Source organism: Saccopteryx bilineata, chromosome 12, assembly GCF_036850765.1.
Source record: "Saccopteryx bilineata isolate mSacBil1 chromosome 12, mSacBil1_pri_phased_curated, whole genome shotgun sequence".
NCBI classification, from domain to species: domain Eukaryota; kingdom Metazoa; phylum Chordata; class Mammalia; order Chiroptera; family Emballonuridae; genus Saccopteryx; species Saccopteryx bilineata.
In genome coordinates this window covers 57,052,563-57,068,643 of record NC_089501.1, presented here as the reverse complement: position 1 = coordinate 57,068,643, position 16,081 = coordinate 57,052,563, and the positions used below count along the sequence as shown (strand labels likewise).

Here is a 16,081-nt window from a genome sequence, read left to right as displayed (position 1 = left end):
GGTGGTTCCCTGTGGAGCAGATTCTCAGGGGGCTCCCCGGCGCCCTGTGGAGCAGATTCTCGGGTGGTTCCCTGTGGGGCAGGTTCTCAGGTGGTTCCCTGTGGGGCAGGTTCTCGGGTGGTTCCCTGTGGGGCAGACTCTCGGGTGGTTCCCTGTGGGGCAGGTTCTCGGGTGGTTCCCTGTGGGGCAGGTTCTCGGGTGGTTCCCTGTGGGGCAGACTCTCGGGTGGTTCCCTGTGGAGCAGACTCTCGGGTGGTTCCCTGTGGAGCAGACTCTCGGGTGGTTCCCTGTGGAGCAGACTCTCGGGTGGTTCCCTGTGGAGCAGACTCTCGGGTGGTTCCCTGTGGGGCAGGTTCTCGGGTGGTTCCCTGTGGGGCAGGTTCTCGGGTGGTTCCCTGTGGGGCAGACTCTCGGATGGTTCCCTGTGGAGCAGACTCTCGGGTGGTTCCCTGTGGGGCAGGTTCTCGGGGGGTTCCCTGTGGGGCAGGTTCTCGGGGGGTTCCCTGTGGGGCAGGTTCTCGGGTGGTTCCCTGTGGAGCAGACTCTCGGGTGGTTCCCTGTGGGGCAGGTTCTCGGGTGGTTCCCTGTGGGGCAGGTTCTCGGGTGGTTCCCTGTGGGGCAGACTCTCGGGTGGTTCCCTGTGGGGCAGGTTCTCGGGTGGTTCCCTGTGGAGCAGGTTCTCGGGTGGTTCCCTGTGGGGCAGGTTCTCGGGTGGTTCCCTGTGGAGCAGACTCTCGGGTGGTTCCCTGTGGAGCAGGTTCTCGGGTGGTTCCCTGTGGGGCAGGTTCTCGGGTGGTTCCCTGTGGGGCAGATTCTCGGGTGGTTCCCTGTGGAGCAGACTCTTGGGTGGTTCCCTGTGGGGCAGGTTCTCGGGGGGCTCCCCGGCGCCCTGTGGAGCAGGTTCTCGGGTGGTTCCCTGTGGGGCAGGTTCTCGGGTGGTTCCCTGTGGAGCAGATTCTCGGGTGGTTCCCTGTGGAGCAGATTCTCGGGTGGTTCCCTGTGGAGCAGGTTCTCGGGTGGTTCCCTGTGGAGCAGATTCTCGGGTGGTTCCCTGTGGAGCAGATTCTCGGGTGGTTCCCTGTGGAGCAGGTTCTCGGGTGGTTCCCTGTGGAGCAGGTTCTCGGGTGGTTCCCTGTGGGGCAGGTTCTCGGGGGGTTCCCTGTGGGGCAGGTTCTCGGGTGGTTCCCTGTGGGGCAGACTCTCGGGTGGTTCCCTGTGGGGCAGACTATCGGGTGGTTCCCTGTGGGGCAGGTTCTCGGGTGGTTCCCTGTGGGGCAGACTCTCGGGTGGTTCCCTGTGGGGCAGGTTCTCGGGTGGTTCCCTGTGGGGCAGGTTCTCGGGGGGTTCCCTGTGGGGCAGACTCTCGGGTGGTTCCCTGTGGGGCAGACTATCGGGTGGTTCCCTGTGGGGCAGGTTCTCGGGGGGTTCCCTGTGGGGCAGACTCTCGGGTGGTTCCCTGTGGGGCAGACTCTCGGGTGGTTCCCTGTGGGGCAGACTATCGGGTGGTTCCCTGTGGGGCAGACTCTCGGGTGGTTCCCTGTGGGGCAGACTCTCGGGTGGTTCCCTGTGGGGCAGGTTCTCGGGTGGTTCCCTGTGGGGCAGGTTCTCGGGTGGTTCCCTGTGGGGCAGACTCTCGGGTGGTTCCCTGTGGGGCAGGTTCCCGGGTGGTTCCCTGTGGGGCAGGTTCCCGGGTGGTTCCCTGTGGGGCAGGTTCCCGGGTGGTTCCCTGTGGGGCAGGTTCCCGGTGGTTCCCTGTGGGGCAGGTTCTCGGGTGGTTCCCTGTGGAGCAGATTCTCGGGTGGTTCCCTGTGGAGCAGATTCTCGGGTGGTTCCCTGTGGGGCAGGTTCTCGGGTGGTTCCCTGTGGAGCAGATTCTCGGGTGGTTCCCTGTGGAGCAGACTCTCGGGTGGTTCCCTGTGGAGCAGACTCTCGGGTGGTTCCCTGTGGGGCAGGTTCTCGGGTGGTTCCCTGTGGGGCAGGTTCTCGGGTGGTTCCCTGTGGGGCAGGTTCTCGGGTGGTTCCCTGTGGGGCAGACTCTCGGGTGGTTCCCTGTGGGGCAGACTCTCGGGTGGTTCCCCGTGGGGCAGGTTCTCGGGTGGTTCCCCGTGGGGCAGACTCTCGGGTGGTTCCCCGTGGAGCAGACTCTCGGGTGGTTCCCCGTGGGGCAGGTTCTCGGGTGGTTCCCTGTGGGGCAGGTTCTCGGGTGGTTCCCTGTGGGGCAGACTCTCGGGTGGTTCCCTGTGGAGCAGGTTCTCGGGTGGTTCCCTGTGGGGCAGACTCTCGGGTGGTTCCCTGTGGAGCAGACTCTCGGGTGGTTCCCTGTGGGGCAGGTTCTCGGGGGGCTCCCCGGCGCCCTGTGGGGCAGATTCTCGGGTGGTTCCCTGTGGAGCAGACTCTCGGGTGGTTCCCTGTGGAGCAGACTCTCGGGTGGTTCCCTGTGGGGCAGGTTCTCGGGTGGTTCCCTGTGGGGCAGACTCTCGGGTGGTTCCCTGTGGAGCAGGTTCTCGGGTGGTTCCCTGTGGAGCAGACTCTCGGGTGGTTCCCTGTGGAGCAGACTCTCGGGTGGTTCCCTGTGGGGTAGATTCTCAGGGGGTTCCCTGTGGGGCAGACTCTCGGGTGGCTTCCCGGCGCCCTGTGGAGCAGATTCTCGGGTGGTTCCTCCCGTTTTGCAGAGACCGAGGCATCTCTTAGTAGTTAGCGATTCTCCATTTCCTGGCTGGTTGCTTAGAAGGGACCACTTGGTGGAGCCCCCGGCTCTGCGGCACTGGCTCGTCCAGGAGGGCCCGGTGCTGTGTGGTTGCGGGTGTGCGACAGTGGCATTTCCTCCTGCTCGGCCTTGTGGTGGCTCCCGGTGGAAGAGCGTGGAGACCTCACAGCCCACGCGGCGTCCACTGGGCTGTGTTCCAGGTGTAGGGCGTGGAGGCACTGCCCGTGTTTCAGATAAGGAGCTGCGCTTCATACCATGGGAGACACATCCTGCCTCCGGCACGTGAATGCCCTCAGCTAGGAGGGAACTGGTGTGAGCCTGTTACTGTGGCTTGGTTTCATGACGTTTTAACTGAAGATTTTATAAAACTTTCTTCCAGGAAGCACGAGTGGGAGAAACACGGGACCTGTGTGGCCCAGCTGGACACCCTCAACTCGCAGAAGAAGTACTTCGGCGAGGGTCTGGACCTGTATAGGGGGCTTGCCCTGAACAGGTAGGGGCCGCTCGGTCTGGCTGCTCCTCATAGGCCACTTCTCTGTGTGGTAGTCACTCCTGTGCACCTGACACTCACAGCTGTGACGTCCCTGTCCCTGGGATGAGCCTGGAGCCACTCAGCCTGGGCAGCCGCCCCCTTCTCAGTGCTGTGCACCTCGGTGAACTCCAGTGTAATCGTGCTGAGACATGCTCATGTCTCCTCCCGGGCTTTCTGTGTCATTCTGGGTCATGGTCACACAGAGGGGACACGGGAACTTGGGCCACCTCTCCGGGTGCGGACATCTGGGACAGTGCGTTAGCCTGAGGAAAACAAGACTGACCAGGGCGTGCCTTGTCCATCTGTCGTTTCCAACGGGAGCGTGTTGAGTAGACAGGGCAGCTTCCCTGCAGGCTGACCCTCGGGGACCTCCGGCTGTTTGCTGCCGTGTCCTGGAACTCGCAGGCGGAGGGGGTGGGGCAGGGGGCTGGGGGCCCCAGAAAGCACCCAGAGCCTGAAGCAAGGGGGACAGGTCACTGCTCAGGAACTGCCATGCTCTCAGAAATCCCCCCCAGGGCGTCCTGCTGGGGGCTGGACCCTAGCCACCCGTCAGGCCTTCAGATGAAGAAGTCAGACCTTGGAATCTCGTGGTTGCCTCTCTGTTGTACATTGTTACGACCGAGTATCTTTTTCTCAGAGGCAAGCCAGCCAAATGATCTGAAGCTAGCAGGGTTTTCTTTTTTTTATGTATATATTTATAATTTATTACTCTATAGAATATCAAGGTAGCAAACCTGAAAAAAGAATGTAAAATGTCTTGAACCGACATGGTCACCCAGCCGACCTGAACTCTAGAGAACCCCACGCTCTAGGGAGGGCTGGAGGCCGTCTCCCACGCACGCCCCCACTCTGCCCCGTCTCCTTGACGACCAAGTCGGGAGGGCTCCTCGCCCCGCTGCCCAGCGGAAGCAGAGGGCAAGCCACGCGGGTCCTTGTTAATTTTCCTTCCCGTCAGCCTCATGGGAAAGAACAGGAAGAAACAGGTCGACTTTTTATTTTGTTTAACATGACATATTTAAAATATCACTGCAACTTGTGATAAATACAAACGTTTGAGAAATTCTGTCTGGGCATTTATCTGAGACCTGGCGTTTATCCTGCGTGGACAGCACAAGGCAGGTGCGAGGCAAGTTTGTTTCTGGGTCTTCCAGGACCCCCCCCCCACCTTGCTCTAGGGGCATCACAGCCATGACCAGAGACCCCAGTGCAGTCCTGAGAGAAGCTGTCTGGTCTTTTGTCACAAGGTGCTTTTGTCAGAAGCCACAGCTGGAGAGGCAGGTGTGCCCTGCGGAGCCAGCTCACCGTCAGATGATGTCTGTGCCCGGAGAGGTAGCCCGGGTCCCTGTGTCCATTCTGCATGGTCCTAACCCAGATAGTCCAGGGAGGGCGATGGGGCCAGGGTACCATTGGCATTACTGATGTGACGATTTTTATTTTACCTCTGCGATATAGTCAGTTAATCATAGGGCGCTTTGGTTAGGATTCGCCGGAGCTGGTCATAGCTGTGTGCCGGGTCAGGGGCCCCCGTGCCGTAGGCGTGCGAAGTGTATATGGGTCTGGCCCAGGGCGGTTTCCGAGCAGTGTTTGCTGACCGCTGGTCCATAGACCCGTCCATCAGAAATTCCATGCCGGTCTGCGAAAGAGTTAACCACTCCGGTGCTGTAGGAAGATTATAGACCCAGTGGTCTTAGTCAAATTTGTTTGTGCCCAGGGTGATTTCTGCCTATAATGGTCCCTGAAATAGTTCTCCTATTTTCACCAGTCCCCAAGGGTAAAAAGTTTGAAAACCGCTGTTTCCTAGGACAAGCCTAGAATCCAGAATTGATGGCGATCTGTCTTTGAGGACAGGTGTGGTGACTAGGTGGTGTGGGCGGACACCCGGCAGCATCCAGGAGCTGGAAGGAGAGCCCAGACCAGCGGCACGCAGCGTGCGGGAGGCCGGGTCGTCGTGGCTGCCTGTGTGCTCATAGCAGGGTCATTGCTCAAAGTATCGGGGGTGAAAAACATCACTTACCTATAAGAGCATCTCTGGGTTTCCTATGGAATGTGCTGTTTGAAAAGAACGAGAAAGGAAAACGGATCTTCATTATATGGCTCATATTTTTGTTTGTTTTTAACTTTAAATTTTAGCGTGCTCCAGAAGTTGGGGATAGTACCGTCCGGCAACTACTATCAGGTACGTCCTGCTTCGAGCTTCTGGCCCAGGGAGTCTTTGCTGACGGGGACACCTGGCCGATGGAGCTGACAGCGTGGGCGCTCCACGGGGGCTTGGCTTTCCAGTGACCCAGACCAGCTCCCTCCTGCTTCACTGTTAGGTTTCTGAACGGGCGTGGTTTCTTTTGGCTCTGTTTTCCTGAGTGTATTGTGTGTTAACAGGAGGCTGCTTAGACCAACGATTTTGAAACCCAGAAGCGTGTTCTAGGATCGGACAGGGCAGGTGGGACACGCAGTTTGGAAAGCATTCGGTTTTATGACATTTTGTTCCAGGAAGAAACGAAATTTGTTTTTGTTCTCATGATGAAACTATGATGTGTCTGTGTGTGTGTGTGTCTCTCTATATATCTATATATAACTATATATATATACAGACATATATATAGACATATATATAGTTATATAGAGATATATATAGTTTTTATGTTAGAATTGTAGAAACTTAAGCATGACCAGGTCTTATCGTCAGATAAGCATCACAAAAGGTCATTGTTTCGCACTCAGGACAGGCTGCTTTTTTTAAGCAAAATCCTGCTGGTTTCCAGCCGCACCTGTGCTTTCCTGCAAGCACCTCTGAGTAGCTGCCCAGCAGAGACCCTGTGACCTTGCAGTCTGGCCCATTGCTGGATCAGTTGCTGTCACTTCAGAGAAGTGGGTCAGATTCTTGGAGATGGTTCTATGTCTGTCCTAAGTGTGAATGAGAAAGGTTTGAAGTCGACGACCCATCGTAGTTCTGTGGTTCCGGCACCATGGCTGGACAGGGGGAGTCGAAGCCCTTCAGTTCTGCTCCGTGGGGTCTGTGCGGGGCTGTGTGGCCAGTTCCAGGGAATTTGTGTCTGTCCCCCATGGAGGGTGAGGAGAGAGGGACAGTGACCTTGGGGACACAGCACCAACTGCCCCTGATCACTCTTCTGGGAAGCTCTGAGAAAGTGTTTGCAGGGCCCTTGGATTCATCTGGATTCCCGACAGGTGGAGAAGGGGAATGTCTGTCACATTGTTGCCCAGAATTTGATTTCGACAATAATAAAAGCAACAATGGCAACAGTGTTTTTGGAGCTGCAGGCAGGCAGTTGGCTGGGCATCAGGACCAGCAGGGTGTGTAACTTGGGTCGGTCCTGACTGGTGACAGTCAGTTTGATTTACCATTAGGGTACTTTCTGCTTCTGTATCCACACCCGTCCCCGCCTCCCAGGCTCTGGGTGCAGACGGGGGAGTGGAGCAGAGAGAACGAGAGGGTGTGATTGTGGTCTGGTGGATGGAGGCCACATCCTGTCCTTGGGTGGGGATGGGGGCTTGTTCTCAGCCTCTCCTGTCCTGTCTGCCAGCCAGGATTAGCGCTCAGCAAGGAGGAAGTTGTCACCCTCTTGTCACGTGAGGGTGTGAACCAGAGTCACCTCCGAATAGAGGGCTGCAGGATTCTCTCTGGGAAGTCTCATTCCTCACGCACTTTGTTTCATTCCAGATTGCGGATATTAAAGACGCCCTTGCTGGCCTGTACGGGGTCACGCCGAAAATCCAGTGTCTCCCACCAGAGCAGGTCAGTGCCAGCCTCCCGGTCTCCACCAGGAAGGCAAGTCCCACTTTCCTGGCGGCTTTGTGTTCGCCATGGAGTTCCCAGGGGCAGAGTTGCTCATGTGTGGGGACCAGGGGAGTATGTATGTGTGTGTGTGCGTGCATGTGCGTGTGCATGTGGGTGGACAGAAGCTGTGGGTGGGCTGTGTGGGGGGACAGATGCTGTGGGTGGGCTGTGTGTGTGTGCGTGTGGGTGGACAGATGCTGTGGGTGGGCTGTGTGTGTGTGTGTGTGTGCGTGTGGGGGGACAGATGCTGTGGGTGGGCTGTGTGTGCGTGTGTGTGTGCGTGTGGGGGGACAGATGCTGTGGGTGGGCTGTGTGTGTGTGTGTGTGTGCGTGTGGGGGGACAGATGCTGTGGGTGGGCTGTGTGTATGTGTGCGTGTGGGGGGACAGATGCTGTGGGTAGGCTGTGTGTGTGTGTGCATGTGGGGGGACAGATGCTGTGGGTGGGCTGTGTGTGTGTGTGTGCGTGTGGGTGGACAGATGCTGTGGGTGGGCTGTGTGTGTGTGTGGGGGGACAGATGCTGTGGGTGGGCTGTGTGTGTGTGTGGGTGGACAGATGCTGTGGGTGGGCTGTGTGTGTGTGCATGTGGGGGGACAGATGCTGTGGGTGGGCTGTGTGTGTGGGGGGGGACAGATGCTGTGGGTGGGCTGTGTGTGTGTGTGCGTGTGGGTGGACAGATGCTGTGGGTGGACTGTGTGTGTGTGGGGGGGGGACAGATGCTGTGTGTGGGCTGTGTGTGTGTGTGTGTGTGGGTAGACAGGTGCTCTGGGTGGGCTGTGTGTGTGTGTGCGTGTGGGTGGACAGATGCTGTGGGTGGGCTGTGTGTGTGTGTGTGTGCGTGTGGGTGGACAGATGCTGTGGGTGGGCTGTGTGTGCGTGTGGGTGGACAGATGCTGTGGGTGGACTGTGTGTGTGTGTGGGGGGGACAGATGCTGTGTGTGGGCTGTGTGTGTGTGTGTGTGTGGGTAGACAGGTGCTCTGGGTGGGCTGTGTGTGTGTGTGCGTGTGGGTGGACAGATGCTGTGTGTGGGCTGTGTGTGTGTGTGTGTGTGGGTAGACAGGTGCTCTGGGTGGGCTGTGTGTGTGTGTGCGTGTGGGTGGACAGATGCTGTGGGTGGGCTGTGTGTGTGTGTGTGTGCGTGTGGGTGGACAGATGCTGTGGGTGGGCTGTGTGTGTGGGGGGGGGACAGATGCTGTGGGTGGGCTGTGTGTGCGTGTGGGTGGACAGATGCTATGGGTGGACAGATGCTGTGTGTGTGTGTGTGCGTGTGGGTGGACAGATGCTGTGGGTGGGCTGTGTGTGTGTGCGTGTGGGTGGACAGATGCTGTGGGTGGGCTGTGTGTGTGTGTGTGTGCGTGTGGGTGGACAGATGCTGTGGGTGGGCTGTGTGTTCGTGTGGGTGGACAGATGCTGTGGGTGGGCTGTGTTTGCATGTGTGCGTGTGGGTGGACAGATGCTGTGGGTGGGCTGTGTGTGCGTGTGGGTGGACAGATGCTGTGGGTGGGCTGTGTGTGCGTGTGGGTGGACAGATGCTATGGGTGGACAGATGCTGTGTGTGTGTGCGTGTGGGTGGACAGATGCTGTGGGTGGGCTGTGTGTGCGTGTGGGTGCACAGATGCTGTTGGTGGGCTGTGTGTGTGTGCATGTGGGTGGACAGATGCTGTGGGTGGGCTGTGTGTGCGTGTGCGTGTGGGTGGACAGATGCTGTGGGTGGGCTGTGTTTGCGTGTGTGCGTGTGGGTGGACAGATGCTGTGGGTGGGCTGTGTGTGTGTGTGTGTGCGTGTGGGGGGACAGATGCTGTGGGTGGGCTGTGTGTGCGTGTGGGGGGACAGATGCTGTGGGTGGGCTGTGTGTGTGTGCGTGTGGGTGGACAGATGCTGTGGGTGGGCTGTGTGTGTGTGCGTGTGGGTGGACAGATGCTGTGGGTGGGCTGTGTGTGTGTGTGCGTGTGGGGGGACAGATGCTGTGGGTGGGCTGTGTGTGTGTGTGCGTGTGGGGGGACAGATGCTGTGGGTGGGCTGTGTGTGCGTGTGGAGGGACAGATGCTGTGGGTGGGCTGTGTGTGTGTGCGTGTGGGTGGACAGATGCTGTGGGTGGGCTGTGTGTGTGTGTGCGTGTGGGTGGACAGATGCTGTGGGTGGGCTGTGTGTGTGTGTGCGTGTGGGGGGACAGATGCTGTGGGTGGGCTGTGTGTGCGTGTGGGTGGACAGATGCTGTGGGTGGGCTGTGTGTGTGGGGGGGACAGATGCTGTGGGTGGGCTGTGTGTGTGTGTGTGCGTGTGGGGGGACAGATGCTGTGGGTCGGCTGTGTGTGTGTGTGTGTGCGTGTGGGGGGACAGATGCTGTGGGTGGGCTGTGTGTGTGCGTGTGGGTGGACAGATGCTGTGGGTGGGCTGTGTGTGTGTCTGTGTGGGGGGACAGATGCTGTGGGTGGGCTGTGTGTGCGTGTTTGTGTGGGTGGACAGATGCTGTGGGTGGGCTGTGTGTGCGTGTGTGCGTGTGGGTGGACAGATGCTGTGGGTGGGCTGTGTGTGTGTGGGGGGGACAGATGCTGTGGGTGGGCTGTGTGTGTGTGTGCGTGTGAGGGGACAGATGCTGTGGGTGGGCTGTGTGTGTGTGCGTGTGGGTGGACAGATGCTGTGGGTGGGCTGTGTGTGCGAGTGGGGGGACAGATGCTGTGGGTGGGCTGTGTGTGTGTGTGTGTCTGTGTGGGTGGACAGATGCTGTGGGTGGGCTGTGTGTGTGTGCGTGTGGGTGGACAGATGCTGTGGGTGGGCTGTGTGTGTGTGTGCGTGTGGGGGGACAGATGCTGTGGGTGGGCTGTGTGTGCGTGTGGAGGGACAGATGCTGTGGGTAGGCTGTGTGTGTGTGTGCGTGTGGGTGGACAGATGCTGTGGGTGGGCTGTGTGTGCGTGTGGGTGGACAGATGCTATGGGTGGACAGATGCTGTGTGTGTGTGTGTGCGTGTGGGTGGACAGATGCTGTGGGTGGGCTGTGTGTGTGTGCGTGTGGGTGGACAGATGCTGTGGGTGGGCTGTGTGTGTGTGTGTGTGCGTGTGGGTGGACAGATGCTGTGGGTGGGCTGTGTGTTCGTGTGGGTGGACAGATGCTGTGGGTGGGCTGTGTTTGCATGTGTGCGTGTGGGTGGACAGATGCTGTGGGTGGGCTGTGTGTGCGTGTGGGTGGACAGATGCTGTGGGTGGGCTGTGTGTGCGTGTGGGTGGACAGATGCTATGGGTGGACAGATGCTGTGTGTGTGTGCGTGTGGGTGGACAGATGCTGTGGGTGGGCTGTGTGTGCGTGTGGGTGCACAGATGCTGTTGGTGGGCTGTGTGTGTGTGCATGTGGGTGGACAGATGCTGTGGGTGGGCTGTGTGTGCGTGTGCGTGTGGGTGGACAGATGCTGTGGGTGGGCTGTGTTTGCGTGTGTGCGTGTGGGTGGACAGATGCTGTGGGTGGGCTGTGTGTGTGTGTGTGTGCGTGTGGGGGGACAGATGCTGTGGGTGGGCTGTGTGTGCGTGTGGGGGGACAGATGCTGTGGGTGGGCTGTGTGTGCGTGTGGGTGGACAGATGCTATGGGTGGACAGATGCTGTGTGTGTGTGTGTGCGTGTGGGTGGACAGATGCTGTGGGTGGGCTGTGTGTGTGTGCGTGTGGGTGGACAGATGCTGTGGGTGGGCTGTGTGTGTGTGTGTGTGCGTGTGGGTGGACAGATGCTGTGGGTGGGCTGTGTGTTCGTGTGGGTGGACAGATGCTGTGGGTGGGCTGTGTTTGCATGTGTGCGTGTGGGTGGACAGATGCTGTGGGTGGGCTGTGTGTGCGTGTGGGTGGACAGATGCTGTGGGTGGGCTGTGTGTGCGTGTGGGTGGACAGATGCTATGGGTGGACAGATGCTGTGTGTGTGTGCGTGTGGGTGGACAGATGCTGTGGGTGGGCTGTGTGTGCGTGTGGGTGCACAGATGCTGTTGGTGGGCTGTGTGTGTGTGCATGTGGGTGGACAGATGCTGTGGGTGGGCTGTGTGTGCGTGTGCGTGTGGGTGGACAGATGCTGTGGGTGGGCTGTGTTTGCGTGTGTGCGTGTGGGTGGACAGATGCTGTGGGTGGGCTGTGTGTGTGTGTGTGTGCGTGTGGGGGGACAGATGCTGTGGGTGGGCTGTGTGTGCGTGTGGGGGGACAGATGCTGTGGGTGGGCTGTGTGTGTGTGCGTGTGGGTGGACAGATGCTGTGGGTGGGCTGTGTGTGTGTGCGTGTGGGTGGACAGATGCTGTGGGTGGGCTGTGTGTGTGTGTGCGTGTGGGGGGACAGATGCTGTGGGTGGGCTGTGTGTGTGTGTGCGTGTGGGGGGACAGATGCTGTGGGTGGGCTGTGTGTGCGTGTGGAGGGACATATGCTGTGGGTGGGCTGTGTGTGTGTGCGTGTGGGTGGACAGATGCTGTGGGTGGGCTGTGTGTGTGTGTGCGTGTGGGTGGACAGATGCTGTGGGTGGGCTGTGTGTGTGTGTGCGTGTGGGGGGACAGATGCTGTGGGTGGGCTGTGTGTGCGTGTGGGTGGACAGATGCTGTGGGTGGGCTGTGTGTGTGGGGGGGACAGATGCTGTGGGTGGGCTGTGTGTGTGTGTGTGCGTGTGGGGGGACAGATGCTGTGGGTCGGCTGTGTGTGTGTGTGTGTGCGTGTGGGGGGACAGATGCTGTGGGTGGGCTGTGTGTGTGCGTGTGGGTGGACAGATGCTGTGGGTGGGCTGTGTGTGTGTCTGTGTGGGGGGACAGATGCTGTGGGTGGGCTGTGTGTGCGTGTTTGTGTGGGTGGACAGATGCTGTGGGTGGGCTGTGTGTGCGTGTGTGCGTGTGGGTGGACAGATGCTGTGGGTGGGCTGTGTGTGTGTGGGGGGGACAGATGCTGTGGGTGGGCTGTGTGTGTGTGTGCGTGTGAGGGGACAGATGCTGTGGGTGGGCTGTGTGTGTGTGCGTGTGGGTGGACAGATGCTGTGGGTGGGCTGTGTGTGCGAGTGGGGGGACAGATGCTGTGGGTGGGCTGTGTGTGTGTGTGTGTCTGTGTGGGTGGACAGATGCTGTGGGTGGGCTGTGTGTGTGTGCGTGTGGGTGGACAGATGCTGTGGGTGGGCTGTGTGTGTGTGTGCGTGTGGGGGGACAGATGCTGTGGGTGGGCTGTGTGTGCGTGTGGAGGGACAGATGCTGTGGGTAGGCTGTGTGTGTGTGTGCGTGTGGGTGGACAGATGCTGTGGGTGGGCTGTGTGTGCGTGTGGGGGGACAGATGCTGTGGGTGGGCTGTGTGTGCGTGTGGAGGGACAGATGCTGTGGGTGGGCTGTGTGTGTGTGTGCGTGTGAGGGGACAGATGCTGTGGGTGGGCTGTGTGTGTGTGTGCGTGTGGGGGGACAGATGCTGTTGGTGGGCTGTGTGTGTGTGTGCGTGTGGGGGGACAGATGCTGTGGGTGGGCTGTGTGTGCGTGTGTGCGTGTGGGGGACAGATGCTGTGTGTGTGTGTGCGTGTGGGGGGACAGATGCTGTGGGTGGGCTGTGTGTGTGTGTGCGTGTGGGGGGACAGATGCTGTGGGTAGGCTGTGTGTGTGTGTGTGCGCGTGTTGGGGGACAGATGCTGTGGGTGGGCTGTGTGTGTGCGTGTGGGTGGACAGATGCTGTGTGTGTTTCTGTGTGGGGGGACAGATGCTGTGGGTGGGCTGTGTGTGCGTGTTTGTGTGGGTGGACAGATGCTGTGGGTGGGCTGTGTGTGCGTGTGTGCGTGTGGGTGGACAGATGCTGTGGGTGGGCTGTGTGTGTGTGGGGGGGGACAGATGCTGTGGGTGGGCTGTGTGTGCGTGTGCGTGTGGGGGGACAGATGCTGTGGGTGGGCTGTGTGTGCGTGTGGAGGGACAGATGCTGTGGGTGGGCTGTGTGTGTGTGTGCGTGTGAGGGGACAGATGCTGTGGGTGGGCTGTGTGTGTGTGTGCGTGTGGGGGGACAGATGCTGTGGGTAGGCTGTGTGTGTGTGTGTGCGCGTGTGGGGGGACAGATGCTGTGGGTGGGCTGTGTGTGTGCGTGCGTGTGAGGGGACAGATGCTGTGGGTGGGCTGTGTGTGTGTGTGCGTGTGGGGGGACAGATGCTGTGGGTAGGCTGTGTGTGTGTGTGTGCGCGTGTGGGGGGACAGATGCTGTGGGTGGGCTGTGTGTGTGCGTGTGGGTGGACAGATGCTGTGGGTGGGCTGTGTGTGTTTCTGTGTGGGGGGACAGATGCTGTGGGTGGGCTGTGTGTGCGTGTTTGTGTGGGTGGACAGATGCTGTGGGTGGGCTGTGTGTGTGTGTGCGTGTGGGTGGACAGATGCTGTGGGTGGGCTGTGTGTGTGGGGGGGGACAGATGCTGTGGGTGGGCTGTGTGTGTGGGGGGGGACAGATGCTGTGGGTGGGCTGTGTGTGTGTGTGCATGTGGGGGGACAGATGCTGTGGGTGGGCTGTGTGTGTGTGGGGGGACAGATGCTGTGGGTGGGCTGTGTGTGCGTGTGTGGGTGGGCTGTGTGGGTGGACAGATGCTGTGGGTGGGCTGTGTGTGTGTCTGTGTGGGGGGACAGATGCTGTGGGTGGGCTGTGTGTGCGTGTTTGTGTGGGTGGACAGATGCTGTGGGTGGGCTGTGTGTGCGTGTGTGCGTGTGGGTGAACAGATGCTGTGGGTGGGCTGTGTGTGCGAGTGGGGGGACAGATGCTGTGGGTGGACTATGTGTGTGTCTGTGTGGGTGGACAGATGCTGTGGGTGGGCTGTGTGTGCGTGTTTGTGTGGGTGGACAGATGCTGTGGGTGGGCTGTGTGTGCGTGTGTGTGTGTGGGTGGACAGATGCTGTGGGTGGGCTGTGTGTGCGAGTGGGGGGACAGATGCTGTGGGTGGGCTGTGTGTGTGTCTGGGGGGACAGATGCTGTGGGTGGGCTGTGTGTGTGTGTTTGTGTGGGTGGACAGATGCTGTGGGTGGGCTGTGTGTGCGTGTGGGTGGACAGATGCTGTGGGTGGGCTGTGTGTGCGTGTGGGTGGACAGATGCTGTGGGTGGGCTGTGTGTGCGTGTGGGTGGACAGATGCTGTGGGTGGGCTGTGTGTGCGTGTGGGTGGACAGATGCTGTGGGTGGGCTGTGTTTGTGTGGGGGGGACAGATGCTGTGGGTGGGCTGTGTGTGTGGGGGGGGGACAGATGCTGTGGGTGGGCTGTGTGTGCGAGTGGGGGGACAGATGCTGTGGGTGGGCTGTGTGTGCGAGTGGGGGGACAGATGCTGTGGGTGGGCTGTGTGTGTCTGTGTGCGTGTGGGTGGACAGATGCTGTGGGTGGGCTGTGTGTGTGTGTGTGCGTGTGGGTGGACAGATGCTGTGGGTGGGCTGTGTGTGTGTGTGGAGGGACAGATGCTGTGGGTGGGCTGTGTGTGTGTGTGCGTGTGAAGGGACAGATGCTGTGGGTGGGCTGTGTGTGCGTGTGGGGGTACAGATGCTGTGGGTGGGCTGTGTGTGCGTGTGGGGGGACAGATGCTGTGTGTGTGTGCGTGTGGGGGGACAGATGCTGTGGGTGGGCTGTGTGTGCGTGTGCGTGTGTGGGTGGAAAGGACCTTATTCTTTGGCTCCACGCCTGGACAGTGTTTGTCTTCTCACGGCTCACCCCTACCCAGAATGCACCTGTTCCGGATGGGCTGGTGCAGGTGTGGGTATCACTGTAGTTCAGATTCCGGTTGTTGTTACCTGTCCCGGTTACAGACGAGTTGTGTCTGTTCTGTCAGCTGAGGAAGGCTTGATTCTTTCAGGATTGGGATGTTCTTCGCGGGTTTACCTGTGAAGCCGTCTCCTCCTGACGGCACGGGGCACATGCTATGTGTGTGGCCGTGCCCACACCAACTCTGTAGTGGGGGGGATGTCTCAGAAAGCATCTGTGGGGGGGGGATCTGGAATCACATCAGCACTGGGGGGGCCCTGGCCGAGGTCAGCGTTGGGGGAAGGGGCTTACCCTTCCTGGAGCCGCCTCTTACTCAGGTTCTAAGTCGTGACTGCGTAGAACTGTGACCGTGGTCCAGATGTAGAAAGTGAAAGCATGTCTCGTCTCTGTTCAGGGTGAGGAGGTGCAGATCCTCGGGCAGATCGAGCTGTGCTTCACGAAGGACTTGCAGCTGCGGAACTGCACGGAGCCCGGGGAGCCGGCTGGCAGCAAACACCGCGCAGGGCGGGGCAGGCCGGACAGAGCCCTGGAGGTCTGCCAGGATGGCCCCGTCTTCTACCCCCCGCCCCCCTAGGCCAGGCGCTGTGGCCCAGTCTGGAAATATAGTGTGTGGAATAGTGAGAAAACCTCACGGAGCTCTGCTCTCCCCCCAGCAACGCCCCAGGAAGCCTCGTGCTTACAACATTGTCACTCTCTGCTTTTCACTTCACGCCTGAGGGTGGGTTTCTGTAGTACGGGGAATAAAGCTACCTTTTCTCTTTTTTCTCCTTTGTTCATTTCTTTGGTGCCATGGTGTTTCAGCAGGGGGCTCAGACTCAGGAGAACTGGCCTCTGTCCCCCAGGGCGAGCTGCCTTCTCCTCCCGGGGGTCATCTTGGGACCTGCCCTCACATAGGGGGTGTCTCCACCTCCTGCCTCAGGGTGGACAGTTCTCTTTCCACGGGGCCAGAGGTGACAGATCACGCTCACCGCCAGTGTCTCCCTCGCGGCCTCGTGTGGGCATAGGCATGTCCTCTGGGCTGGCAGGTGCTCTGGGGGTGACCACAGGTGTCTCTTCCTCCCAGAGGCGATCTGGGTGTGTTTACAAAGTGCCACGTGGCTTCCCCTGCAGACATAGGGCCCGCCCTGCAAACCGAACCCGCAGCTCCGTCTGTATGGGGTCCCCTTCCTCTCGTCAGGGGCAGTCTGGGCCGGTGGGAAGGCAGCCCTGAGCAACACTGGGTCAGGGGGGCCCGTTCTTGCTGTGCCTGCCCTTCCCGTGATGTGTGGGTGACGTGGCTTTTCCTGCAGACGAGGAGAGAGCACGTTCTCACCTGCTGTGATGCAATGTCGTTCACAGGGAGGACACCTAGTGGT

The 16,081-nt window shown here is 59.9% G+C and overlaps 1 protein-coding gene across 1 annotated transcript in view; it reads left to right on the top strand.

The window, feature by feature from the left end:
* Positions 1–15,490, top strand: part of RNASET2 (ribonuclease T2) — a 29,569-nt gene extending 14,079 nt beyond the window's left edge. The window contains exons 7-10 of the mRNA XM_066248358.1: positions 3,087–3,200; positions 5,370–5,415; positions 6,916–6,990; positions 15,121–15,490. Coding sequence (XP_066104455.1) covers positions 3,087–3,200; positions 5,370–5,415; positions 6,916–6,990; positions 15,121–15,300 — 415 coding nt within the window. The 3' untranslated portion in view covers positions 15,301–15,490. The remainder of the gene's footprint in view (positions 1–3,086; positions 3,201–5,369; positions 5,416–6,915; positions 6,991–15,120) is intronic.
* The last annotated feature ends 591 nt before the right edge of the window (positions 15,491–16,081 follow it).